This window comes from Myodes glareolus, chromosome 25 (genome assembly GCF_982192425.1).
Source record: "Myodes glareolus chromosome 25, mMyoGla1.1, whole genome shotgun sequence".
NCBI lineage: Eukaryota > Metazoa > Chordata > Mammalia > Rodentia > Cricetidae > Myodes > Myodes glareolus.
The window spans coordinates 22368674-22382653 of record NC_142050.1 but is presented as its reverse complement, the minus strand read 5'-3'; the positions used below and the strand labels follow the sequence as shown (position 1 = coordinate 22382653).

The window sequence follows — 13980 nt, the reverse complement described above, 5'->3', positions numbered from 1 at the left end:
AAATAGCCTTATCAATATGCAAAACTCCATATCAATGTAAAATATTTAAAACAAGTAGTTGCTTTCTTACTTTAAAAGTAGATTCAATAATCTACCCTTAGCCTATAATATCTCTATCCTTTTTTTCTTTTCAAACCAAGAACCTTGAATCTAAACTCCTTTGTTTATTTTTTCCCTGACCATTACTAATAACAACTTGTAACCAACTACACTAAACAATGATATATCCATAACCCATTGAACAACCAAAAAACCAGCCACCCTACCTCTTAGGAATGTGAGCATCATGTTTTTAAGTTTATTTCCTGCTATTTGGGGTGGTGGCATCTTGAGAGAATTCTGAAAAGAAAAATTTTGGGTTAATTGTCAAGTCCTGGGAGAGGTAGCTGTATCATTTTTTGTCCAGTTTCTGCATAATGGGAAAGTGCAGGGCTTATCTGAAGTTCTGGCTAGTTAGTCTGTGAGGCTGGACCATCTCAGCTAGCCACCTCAAAATTGTTCTGAGCAGCTTGCAGTCCAAAGCCAATCATTAGGTGTTGTCACTTTAGTGTCATTGTCACAGTCCTGGTGGAACCATCGTTGTGGGATCCCGTCATCTTTTTGGAGACTTTAGAGATCACATTAGGTCAGATTATTCCTTTTCTTGGTAATTTTTTCCAAGTAGTTCTCCCTTCTTGACTGCTTATTTGTCCAAAGGTCTTAACATTCCTCAAGATGATGAATTTTATTTTCCTGAAAAGACAAAAACAAAACTTTCCCCAACCCTGACTTTGGGGAGTTTCCTTTTGGCAAATTATAGGTGATCAAATGAAAAGCATTTGTGAGTTTTATAAGTTAGTTTAGATTGAATGGTTACCCTGTTTGGTGAATTATCACCTCTTCTAATCAAGAGATCTCTCTTGCTCAAGTTTAATCTTTATCAGTTTTGATTTATGGTTTCTCTTGAAACTTCAGGTTTATTTTTTTTTAAGTAATTTTATTAAATTATAAAAGATTCCATTTACGCCCCTCTTCCCAACACCCTCCCACTTCCCCCTCCCTCTCCTCCTCCCTCTTTGTCCCTAAGGGCAGTCAGGGTTTCCTGCCCTGTGGGAAGTTCAAGTTCGTCCCCCCTCCCTCCAGGTCCAGGAAGGTGAGTATCCAAACAGACTGGATCCCAAAAATCCAGTATATGCCGAGGAAACTAGTCCCAGTATCATTGTCAGTGGCTTCTCAGAAAGACTCCAGGCCAGCCACATTCAGAGAATCCGGCCACATTCAGAGAATCTGGTTGGATCACGTGCTCGTTCAGTCGCAGTCCAACTGCCCTTGGTAAACTCTCATTAGATCCGACCCCTTGTATCAGTGGGTGATAGCATCCCTCGCAGTCCTTCGTCATTTTCTTCCTCTTCTGCTCCTGATTTGGACCTTGGGGGGCTCAGTCCGGTGTCAGGTTTATTTTTTAAAGTGGTTCTGATTTCCTCTATCAAGTTGAAGAAACTCTCTTGTTATGGGTAGATGTTAAATTTTGTCCCATCATTTTCTTATTGTTACTGAGATGACAAATAGATGATACTATTTTTTCTTTGTTCTCTTGTTGTTAATGTAAAGACTTTTAAAATGCTAAGGCAGCTTGTATTCCTGGGAAATAAACCTTATATGGTTATGATTGTTACTGTTTTCTGTGTTGTGTAGAATTGTGGACTCCATTGTGAGTCAGTTTGGTTTTCAGATTTATTCTCCTCAGTTGGTATTTATATCTATGACTGAGAAGATTAATAAACATGTTTGATTTTCCTCTTGTATGAAACTAGTTCCTTAAAAAAATACAATTAGTTTCTCATAATGATACAAGTATTCTATTCCAAACAGTTGTTAATAATTTTATTTGGAATTGTTTAGAGAAGAAAGTCATAAGATATTTCAATGAAGTAATTTCATTTTCTTTTTTAGAAATACACCAAAGTAAATTAAAAGCAATGCTTCCTAAGTGTAAACAGGACATAACCTTATGTTCTGTATTGACACGTTCTGCACCTGGGTATGTCTCCTCAGTGGCAGTGCACTTCACTAACAGGTCTGTACCTAGCACCACTTTAAGAAAACAAAAATGACGTGGTTTTTCAGTTAGTTCATTTTCTTCCTTTAAACACATTTTTAAAATCAAATACAATACCTGTTGTGTTTTTGAACATGAATTTGTGTATTAATAAATAACAGGCAAGAGGAAATCATGAAGTACAATAAACTGGAAGTAGAGTTACTCTGGAGGAGCTATTAAAATACCTCTGGCCAAAGGATGGGGGAGATTTCAGGTCTCGCTATAAGTGGTATACAGTTCAGGGGAGAACTGAAATCTTCTAATCCCCTTTTAGAAAGTAGGACAATAAATATTTTCTGTGTTGGTGTAGAACAGTGCTCAGCATTGTGGGTTCCATGATGAGGCAATTTGAATGTCAGATCCACTCCCTTCTGTTGTTTACTACACATCTGTTTTAAGTTCTTCTTGTGTGACGTTTGCTCTTTCTAGAGTTGCTCATTAAACACGAAATGCAAGTAAAGTTAAGCAGCATAGACAGGCTGCAAAAGCATTTTGTTTTCTGGTTTCTCTCATTTCAGAAGTAAAAGAATGTGTGTACTTTAGGAAGTCTTTAAGAAGTATAGTGTTCGGTAAGGTATTTTTTTTAAACAAATAATGAAACTGACTTTGACCGGCTTAATCAAAAAGGAATTTATTGGTCTCCAGAGGATTTCATGGAATCCAAAACAGAGGAAGAGTAAATCTTCAGCACCAGGAGAAGGCAGGGATGCTCTGAATCAAACAGCAGAAATCAGTGGAGCCTTCATCAGCTCCCTGCATCACTTTCCACAACCCATCAGTGCTAGAATAAGTTCCTGGGAGGTGAACTGAGTTGAATGGAAAGAAAAAGAAGGAGTGAAGAAAGCAAGTCCTTATCTTTATTCAGTGCCATTAACGATTCTCTTATTTTGTTTTTTGCTCCGGTTAACCTTACTTCTCTGTTTTCCTTCCACTCTGATTGTTTATATGGAAGTCCAACAAATTAAATGTGGTTATGCATATAACACATAGGTAGAGAGAGTTAGAGAACATAGAATGACAAATACAGAATCAGAATACAAAACCAGTTAGGTTTAACTGTGCTGGTTAAATCACACTTAAGAGTTGAAAATACGTGGCCTTTGTTATGGATGAGCTTTTCCCTGTAGAAGACAAAGCTTGCTTGTGATTGGATCTCTCTGTGGCTACATAGCATGGCATTAAGGAATCCTCACTTTTAATTTCTAAACATGTGGCTTAAAAGCTACGTAAAATTTTCCTAGATTGCAGTTAGAAATATGGTCTTTTCCAAGACTAATATCATGATGTGACTTGAATGGATCATTAAGTTTTAGAAATCTAAAACATCCACCTGATTTAAAAGCAAAAATAGGTATTTAAAAATTAGCCAAGTATCTTTTCTGTTAGTCTGCATTTCTCAACTGTTCCTTCCCTCTTTAGACACAGGCACAGACAAAAGGACTAGGTAGGTGGCACCCGGAACTAGGTGTTTCACCTTTATGATTGCTTACTTAGGACAAATGAGAATGACTTTCTTTCATCCACTGTACATTTGTTAGCATACTCTTGCCCTTCGTTTTACATCTTTCTTTCTTCACGTAACCACCTTTATCCTAAATAATCTCCTCTCTTCTTTCCTTCCTTCCCTTAAAGTCACTGTATCATATCCTGTTGTATAGCTAAACTGGTTTATTTGATGGATTAAGCAAATAGTTTTTTCTCCGTGATAGAGAAAATTTCTATTATATCTATAATCTTGGATAATTTTAAGGTTTAAAGATTTAAATTAATGTAAGGTTTTAAATCCCTAATGATTGCCCTTATTTAAATACACCAAATACTTCATTAAACTCATTTTAACACTTAAGTGATAAGACTACATTGTCTATGTACACACTTGGATACTATCCATTTTATACAATATTTACTTGGTTCAAAGTCCTTTTTTTATTGTGGGACACAAACTATCTTATAATGGTGTTTCTTGGATGCATTCTTTTTTGACCATGATGACTGGCCTTCTAGGGTTCTTGGTGACCAGTTGCAACCCTTTTTTATATATATTGTATGTTACTTTGCTTCTGTAACATTTCTCATCCCTTACAAACTTCAGTTTTAGTGTTTTGTGGTTTTGCTGCCCAACTATAAAAACAAGTATTATTGGTGCACGATTGCCTGTATTTTCTGAAGTTCAGACATGGCTGTAAGGTGGGGGAAGCTCTTGATTATGCCTTTCTTGTTCCCAGAAATCACTAGTGTCTGTGTCCCTGGTGTGAAAACCCTGACTGTACCAGTGGTCATCATTTTTCCCCAAGTGAAATTAGTTTTCTTTCTGAGCATGTTTATTTCCCTGTGATAGCTCTTTGTCTCATCTATTTCTTGATATTTCCCATCCACTAAAAATTTAGCCTAACTTTAACCCTCTTTGTAACAAACCAATGCCCTGGAAAAGATTCAACAAAAGGAGAACTCTCACTTCTATTTTCTCTCTTGCTCACTCTTGCTCTCTCTGTAGGTTTGTTGAGGATGCAGCAAGAAAGTAGCGGTAAAGACAGCAGAACTGCCTCTGAGAGAGGATGGGTGGGAACTATCCTCTCTTGGTTAGGAGAGTCCACCAGGCAACTCCTCAGTGCAGTCTTTGCCATGCGAAGGAGGACAGTCTGATGTGTGGACATTTGTTTTAGGGGCGGAGACTGGATAGTTCTGTGGTAATAACAGGTCATGGCTACTTTTCATTGACTGCTCTCAGTTACATCATTTAGCTGCTCAAGTTGATGGCAAAAGATGCCTCTATTTTGTGTTTAGGGACTCTTTCTGAACAAAATTCAGACTGTGAAAACCTCCTGGTAGGCAGTGGTTGTGTTTTGTCCATTAGCAACTGCTGTTCTCCATTCCTCCAACAGAGTCATCAACTCAATTTGAGGAAACTGTTTGGAGGTGTTTTCTTCAGTAGTTTCTTGGAACTGAGGAGGGGCAACACAGGGCCATCCCTACCCATCATTTGTTAACTCTGATGAGCTCTGGGGAACCACAAAAAGAGAACTATACTTTAGAATGCCACCTTAGCTGACCCAGGAAGCATAAGGGATCTGGGACTTCCCATGATGGGACTTAATAGGCTTGCCAGAGTATCATCTGGAGAGGGAACTGTTGAACCTGGTATGCTGTCCTGGGCAAGTGCTTGGATGAACAAATGCAGTCTCAGGAGATCTGGCCAGAAGAAGAAGAGAAACTGCGGTGCTCTAGCCTCTGTGGCAGAGTCTAGAAATTGTACTGGGAGTAGTAGATGATTAAGAAAGACAGACATCTTTCTGGGTGTTGTAGGAGATTAAGAAAGACACATGTAACATCAAACCGGGATCTGGTGGGCCATGCATTCGGATGGAGATGTACTAGCTGTTTGGATGCTTGTTATGTTTGCATGAACAAGGAAGTGGGGTGGGGGGTGTTCTCTGTAGGGGAATAGCCTTAGAGTGATCATGTGGCCGTCTGAACCTGGAAGCTGTGGTTTCATCACATATTGATTTTAGCTGAAAGGCAACTGTTTGTCACCATCTATAGCAGGACTAGGAAAGGTCTTTGCCTTCTGAGGCATTGACTCTTTGACATGACAATGCCTATGTTGTGAGTGCTCATTCATAGTGGGATATACTCACTTCCCACACTGTAGGGTGTTGTCTTAGTTTTGTTAGCTTGATATAGCCTAGAGTCATCTGAGAGAATTGCCTAGATTAGATTGGTCTGTGAGAATGTCTGTAGAGGATTGTCTTGATAGTTAATTGATGCAGGAGGGCCCAGTGCCCACTGTGGGTAGTTCCACCTCTAGACAAGTGGTCTTGGGCTATATAAGAAAGCTAGCATGGACTTGTGAGCAAGCCCCCAAGCAGTGTTCCCCATGGTTTCTGCTTATGGTCTTGCTGGAGATTCTGCCCTGGGTTCTCATAGATGTGGACTGTGACCTTTTGTAAACCAAAGAAAGCTTTTCCCTAAGTTGCTTTTGGTCATGGTGTTTTCCACAACAATAGGAATGAAAGTAGAACGGGTATAAAAAAGTGTCTGCCCTGCTGTTCACAATGAGAACAGAGATTGACAGAGAAAAAGAAGTCCGCCCCTCCATCTAGGTTGAGCAGTGGGCCACCCTGTTTCAGACCTTCAGACCCACCAGAGAAGTGCCGTGGCCAGAGATTTTGGGTTACTGATTAACTATTAGTGAGTTTTTCGTTTTCTGTGATAGAACACCATGACCAGAAGCAACTTAAAGAAGAAGCTTATTTTGGCCTCTGATTTCAGAGGGATGAGTCCATCATGGCAGGGAGGCGTAGTAGATCGCAGCAGACATGGTGGCTGGAACAGGAAGCTGAGAACTCACATCCTTAACTGCAAGTATGAAGCAGAGAAGAAGTTAGAAGTAGAGCACGACTATATATATACTCCCAAAGCAGTGCCATACTTCCTCTAGCAAGGCTGCACTACCTATACCTGCCCAAATAGTTCCACTAAACTGATATCCAAGCCTATGGAGGACATGCTTCATTTAAACCACCACACCAAGGGAGAAGTACCCTTCCACTGAAAGGCCTGTTAAGAGACCTGGTCTTAGGGCTACAGGAATTCTCTGTGTAACAGTGAAGCTTAGAATAGCAGCTACTCTGGCCTCCAGCCTGGGGTAGGGGTCACCTCAAATATCTCCTGGTAGAGAAGACAGTTTGTAGAGGAGACCAGATCACTCACCTCTTTGGGTGGTGGCAGACATGCACAGGAGCAGGTGGCTCCAGGCTTGAGTCGGGAGAAATAAAGAGTAGAATTGAGGTTACTGCTCTCCTTTCAGGCAACAAATGTGGCAGGGAGTAGTCAGCCTTGAATGGATTTGCTCATTAGAGCAGCGTAGTGAGACAAGGTAGCAGCAGATACGGGCTGTAGCATAACTTCCTGATGTCTTGTGATTGGAGTGGATTAATTTTCTTGTTGGGTATCTTCTCAGTAGGTCAAGTACTAATGCTTTTTGCTTTTAGTATTTCTTTGAACCTTTGTAATTGCTTGCTGTGTGCCTGTAGGGCCCCTAGCTCAAGGAGATGACAATCTGGTAATGAGACCTAAGCGAATGGATTGTGTAATAAAGATGATGCTAGCATTGCAGGAGCACATACCTTGGGAGGACAGATCAGAGCAGGAGAGAAGACCTTGATGACCCTGATACAATTTCTTGTATCTTAAGCTCTGTGAGAATGGGACTGCAGCATAATATTTTTATGATTCGAAGCTAATCGTTTCCCTTATCATTTTATACATATTTTGCACTTATCAGACACATGGAAATTCATTTTAATAAGTGCCACCAGATTGGTAGAGGATTTATACATAACTTGGGTTAGATGGGGAGTTATTAAAAGTTTAGGTTGAGGAAGAGATGGCCTAATAAGTAAACTTCCTCAGGGTATGTCTTTGTAGAAGTCAGAATGCTAGTGCACCTGCACAGAAAGAAGCAAGCTCTCAATAGGGGAGGCTGTCTATTGGTGGTTTTGCCATTAACTACAGCAGCTACACATGTCACAGAGCAGATGCTCAGAAGAAACGGAAACAAGAATGAAGAATATAATGTCTGTGGATGGGAATTGCCAAGAAAACAACTAAAGACTCAGTAATAAGTGTTTTCTAATTTAACTGCTAAGTAGCAAAGTACTCTTAATGTTGAAAGAAAAAGGTATTTTCCCTTGAGCTTTGAGCCTCCAGTACAAATCAAACATTTAAACAAATGCAATGTAATCACTAAAAAAAAAAGATTCTTACACAAGTAGGAAGAATCCCCTCCCACAGACACCCAAAGGAGGCTCCTGCCTGCCCTTATCTAGTTGATTTTGAAATCCCTGGCTACTGTTTCCCTAAGTGGGTGAGGTCTCTTGGTGCTAAGAGTCATCATTAAGTGTGCTTTGGAAAATTTTTTTTCTTTAGATACGAAATTCTGTTTTTCTGATGAAATCATTTTTGTCTTAAGCCAATGTACGTTTTGTGTCTTGAAGTGTATACAGTTTGGAGGGACTCTTCAATAAAAGGTATCAAAATTAAATGTAAAGTAAGCATTTATTTAGCATAAGAAACAATTCTAACAAAAAAAACAAACTCAAAATTCAAAGGGAAAAATACGCTGTTATATCCCTGTTCTATTTAATGGAAGTGGACTGTGTGCATGATAAAGTTTATGATGAAATGATACCAAACATTTGACTCTTGAATTCTGCAATAACCGCATCCTACCAACAGCCACAATGCCTGCCTTCCCATTTTGTTGTCCCAAACTGTTTGCACGGGAAATGCATGGGAGAAGCAGTAGTAGTTACATGTTGTCAGCCTTTCTTCCTTCCATGTTAGTCAGGGTTTAAATCCTAGCTCCTTATGCTAACCTTTGGTGAGCTGAGTTGGAAACCCTAGGAGACCACCTTAATTCCCTTAAACTTCCAGTCCAAAGTAGAGGATTTCCATAATCCAACAAACTTGTCGAGGGAGGCAGAAGAGGGAAAAGATGAAAAACTTGTTTAGACAGATCCACTTAAGCTTTCGAAAAGGGAGAGCAAGAGAAGAGCACCCCATATCTGTACCTATGCTTGTTAGCAGTGTCCCCAGCCACTGGGCAGACAGGCCCTGGAATCCTCTCCCCTGTCTACAGGTGACCATCCCTCTGGTGGGAAACTTAAGAGACTTCAACAAGCCTTGCCATTTGTAGTTACAGTGACTGTCTTTGTGGGTTTAGAGAATTCTAAAAGTCTGTGCAAGGTGATTTGTAGTTTAAGAATTTGCCTTTCAGGCACCTCCTGAGACTTGAGTAAGGATTATAACTTTTGAGTGACCTTGGTCCACTCAACATATTCCTGTCAGTGTGACTTTTTAATCTGTAAAGTGTTTCTTTTACTGTTTTGTTGGTTTGGTTTTGTTTTTCTTTGAGATAGGGTTTCTCTGTATAGTGCTGGCTGTAGGAACTAGCTCTGTAGACCAGGGTGGCCTTGAATACACAGAGACCCGCCTGCCCCTGCCTTCCAAGTGCTGGGATTAAAGGCGTGTGCCACCACTGCCCGGTTTATGAAATGTTTTTTTTTAAATGCGTTCTCCCCACAAATCTGTTCTGGTTATGATAATAAAGCCTAAAAGTTTTATGATTTACTGCTAATTTAAAGTATATATCTGTTACAACTAAAAGCATTCTAATAGAAATAAAAGCTAGAACTGTTGGTCACAGGTGATAGGTTCTTTAGTGTAAGCCGTCTAACAGTGCCAGTCACCCATTGCCACAAACACTGCTTTATGACTGGAAACGGAATACATTGATTTCTCACTATTCGGCAAATAAGCTCATCGTTGGTGGCATCTAGACTTTGATCCCAAAGTTTTTAGAGCAGTCCTGCCTTCCAGAGAAACAGATCACAGTGTACAAACACTTTCCAAACTTGTGTTTATTTGCTGATGTCCTTTTGGTCAAAGCAGATGATATGCACAGTTACAGAGCAGAAAGGAAGACATTCCATTTTTAACTGAATATTTTTTAGGAACGGGGACTATAAATACAGGTTTGCAAAAGTATTTCAGGTGCTGTGGGAAATGACAATATTTTACTGGGTATGAAATTAGTCTACCTTGGAGGAAGATCTGTGATGTAGCAAGAGTACACAAGAAAGTTCTGGAGAAGCGGAAGGAAGAGCAGGCAGGCAGGGATTGCAGCCTGCAAAACTAACCCTGGAGTAGGACCATGCTTTCCTGAAGGACAGTGGGGAGGAGAATCTCACTTCCCAGGATATGCCTCACTTCCCATTGCCTCCACCCGTGAGAGTTCTGAGAGGGAAGGCCTTGCTGAATTACTCATAAGGGCTGATGGTTCTGGTTCTGTAATCGTCACTGTAGTATATTTGTTTCCTTCTGCTTAACAGATTCATGGCCTTTATTGGGCTATTAAGAAATGGATTTCTATTCCAAAGCACTTGTCCCTAGGTTGTTTTTCATTAATATCTTCTTGATTGTGAGAGACAAGAGTAATATAGTTGATTAAGTTCAGTTACTTTAAAGGAATGGAAGGAATGTTTGTCCACAGTTAATTGAGCCACTGTCAATCTAATTTAAGGGATACTTGGTGGTTATTGTTAGAAATTTCTATACTAATGTTTTATATCTAAGCTGATTTTTGCATATACTGTAGTTATTATGAATCAATCAGGAAAGGCTTTATAAAATGCTATAATGTGTCATTTTTAAGTTTTGGCAGCTTAAAGTGAAAATGGAATGGGTAAATTTATACTTATAGCAAATTTTTAAAAACATTTCTGAGAATTGCTTATTGTGTTTTCCTTAGTTTTTTCTAGTGTCAGATTATGTGTGAAAAAATATAGCATAGTTGAATCTTCATTGCATACGCAGATGTTTTAAATTTTTTTCACCGTTTAAGCTTTTGTTTTTATTTTCTGTGTGTTTCTATACACATCCAAATAATGTTACACGGTGTTAGTATTGATGTTAGTAAAGGGTTTCTGACAATGGAATTTTTCTAAAGCTATTACTCTTTGGTAACGGATAAAATAGAGAGATTGTCAGGTGTCCTGGGTTTTTGCTGTTGTTTTTGCTTTTTTTCTTTCCATAGATATGCTTGGGTAGCATTATATCAAATACAAATTCTAGTTTTTGTTGTTTTTTTTTTTTTTGCTTGATGTTTTTTTTCCCCCTGCATGGTATTTGGTGTTCTCTCTCTTTGCTGAAATTTTCTCTTTGAGGATGTGACTGGTGCTCAGCCTCTCTAATACTGGCCTCTTTACTCCAGTCCCTCACGCGGTGGTGACCCCAGCCATAAAATTATTGTGCTGTTCCATGCATTGTCAGGTAAATATCTGATATGCAGCCCCAGAGGGGTCGTGACCTGTGGACGGAGCTGCTCTCAGGAGCAGGCAGCCTCTGGAGTTGTCAGCCTGTACTTGTGCCGCACAGCAATGCAGGCATGTCTTCCCCGGGCCGGTGTCCCAGAGTGCGTACTCTGGGCAGTCTTGGGTTTTCATGATTTTTAATGTTGTATTAATTTCCCAGTTTCCTGCATGAAGCTTAGGTGATTTTTTTTTAATTAAAAATACAGCATTGAACACTGTTACCCACAATGTCTTTATGGATTTTTGTTCCCTAGTAGTGTACTGATCTTACATTCCTGATTTTGACATAATTAAAGGTTTATTTATATAATAGTTCAAGGAATTCTTTTGACAGAGGGCGGTCCCCGATTGTAATTAGATAATACCAAATACCACACCTCCATGTCGTAATATATAGTCTGCTAAGTTTATACAGTGCCCATATTTTATTGAACTTGGACATCATAATTACTTAATTGGATCCGGATTTTGATTACTTAGTGTGCGTATGCTTAAAATTCCATGATTCATGACAGTGGGAATGGACTTGTTGGAAAGAAGAGGATCATAGGGAGTAGAGAGGGCAGGGAAGATGAAAATACATTATGTACCTATATGAAAATACAATGAAACCCATTCTTGTGTATAATATATGCTAGTGACTCTTGAAGTAACTTTATATATGACAATGACTCTTGAAGTAATTTTATATTTACACTGAAAAATAATTGTTTTGGAAGCTAATTCCCTAAATTTTGGTTTAGGAATGAGATTAGTGGTTTGGAAACTGTAATTGTTATTTTCAGATTTGTTGGTGCTTTTTGTGAGTGTCACCTTAAAAGAAATAGATCAAATAGCTGCCTTCAAAAGAAAAAGTGGGAGTTTGCATTGATTCACAGTCATAGGAAAGCAGCAGGTATCCTGGAGTTCCTATCAGCCCAAGATGTCCCCTGTAAGTGGTGAGGTAACTCTTCTGTCATCTAAGAGCTCCAGTGTAGCTGGTTCATGGGAGATCCATGGCATCCTGACCTCCAGTGGCAGGTCAGGTTGGGTTTTGCACCCTCAGAATAGTTTTTTAATCCCTGGACTACCTGTGTAAGTCACTTTAAATCTTTGCCATGGTTTTTCCATTTTTAAAAGAGGAGGCATCAACTATCTTGATACGTTTATTATTACTAATCTTGAATCTTGCTTTCAAGTTTGATTTAGTTCCTTTGCCATAAAGGGACAATTGTTTTATGGAAGTCAGCTTTCCCTGATAGGATTGTTCCACTGTTTAAATGTTTGCATTGTCAAAATGCAATGTACTTAAGGAGATGTGAAAATAGAAGTTCTGAAGTCACACATCTCAGCTTCCGTACTTAGCAGTTTATCAGACACATTATTTATCTTCTTTAGTATTGTGTTTCTTGAGTGTAATGTGAAGTTAGAATAGTAATAACGATTACATGAGGTTAGTGTTTTTAAGTATATGTTTCCAGGTACATAAATAAAAAAGATTTATTTATTTATCATATATACAACATTCTGTCTCTTTGTATGCCTGCATGCCAGAAGAGGACACCAGATCTCATAGATGGTTATGAACTACCATGTGGTTGATGGGAATTGAACTCAGGACCTCTGGAAGAGCAGCCAGTGGTCTTAACCTCCGAATCATCTCTCTAGCCCGACATTTTAAGAATCAATAAATGTTACTTTTCAATAATTGTTGATATGTGTGTTATATTAGTTATAACCTCAAAAAGAAGTAACTAAGAATGAAATATTCATTGTATTCTGCTTCTGGAAGCTAGCTCAGTTGGGTGGTCCTGGGTTGGTGCTTTGGGAGGTTGCAGTCAGGGCCTTGGCAGGGGCTGGGAGTCCAGTTGTTTTGAAGGTAATGGTTGTGCATTGGTATTTTGCAGACTATGTCTTCGGCAGTGGTGCAGTTATATGCAGCAGATCGGAACTGTATGTGGTCAAAGAAGTGCAGTGGTGTTGCTTGTCTTGTTAAGGACAATCCTCAGAGATCTTATTTTTTAAGAATATTTGACATTAAGGTAAGTTTTGTTTTGATTTCATTTTAACTTGTAGGTGGTTATCTGCCTTGATTATAATTTAGTCTAAATTTTCTGATTGTCTTGTGTGTGTGTTTAAATTGATACACTTGAAGGGTGAAATTCATTGTAGATACTTAAGGATATTGGAACTGAGTGGGACATGAGATAAGGATATTGTTGACCCCCTCTTTCCTATGTCTTTGTTTTCTGTCCTTTTTTTTTGTCAAACATGGTCTTAAAAGTGAAAAAGCAAATCCCAAAGAGAACAATTTATTATTAGTTTTATATAGCCTTTGTTAAAGACCTTTTCTGTAGTTGGTGTGTTTTATTATAGTTCTTACTATACTTCAAGTATAGTTAAACATTATTGTAAGTATGTTTTGTCCAGGGAAGGCTATACATAGGCTCTAGACAGAAGTAGAATGTCTTAGAATGTGTACCTTCACTGATGAAGTAGACTGCAATAGTGCCCTGAAAGTAGCTTTATATTTCTTATCAACACTAAGAAGCACTGTTTCAAAACAAATGACTATTCAGCTACACTAAAAAAAAAAAAAAAATGCATTTACAGCAAATTTTTTTATATTTTTTTCTTTTATTTTTTATTAAGTTATATTTCATCTACTTATCAAAGTTTGTCAGAAAACTTCCAGAATATTTAATCTTCATTCTTCAGGGACTGTTCATCCACAAAGTAGGCCACCATGTCATATTTTAAATCCCAGCGCCCTCACATACTCCTCATGTGCCCCAAGGAGATGTTCAGAGTATTATTTTTTTCACTGGTGCCTGCTTTCCCTCCTTCAATAACTTCTTCTCCTTAGCCTTATCGGGCAGGAGTTGGAAATGCTAAACCTAGTCCATCCAGAAGTAGTGACATGAAGAATAAATATATTTCTTCCACTGTAGCTGTACTATGACAGTATTATGTGGATCTCTCTCTCATCTCTTGTTTAAATTTATTTTTGAACAGCCTGAAGATGTCTTTAATTATTCTGCATCTGTA

The 13980-nt window shown here is 38.7% G+C and overlaps 1 protein-coding gene across 3 annotated transcripts in view; it reads left to right on the top strand.

The window, feature by feature from the left end:
• The window catches only part of Wasl (WASP like actin nucleation promoting factor), a 54526-nt gene that overhangs the window by 19208 nt on the left and 21338 nt on the right, over nt 1-13980 (top strand). The window contains exons 1-2 of one of the 3 annotated variants that reach the window (XM_048450998.3): nt 9492-9615; nt 12840-12974. In XM_048450998.3, the coding sequence (XP_048306955.1) occupies nt 12843-12974 (132 nt within the window). In that variant the 5' untranslated portion in view covers nt 9492-9615; nt 12840-12842. The other 2 variants (XM_048450994.3, XM_085683692.2) reach the window with 2 other exon arrangements.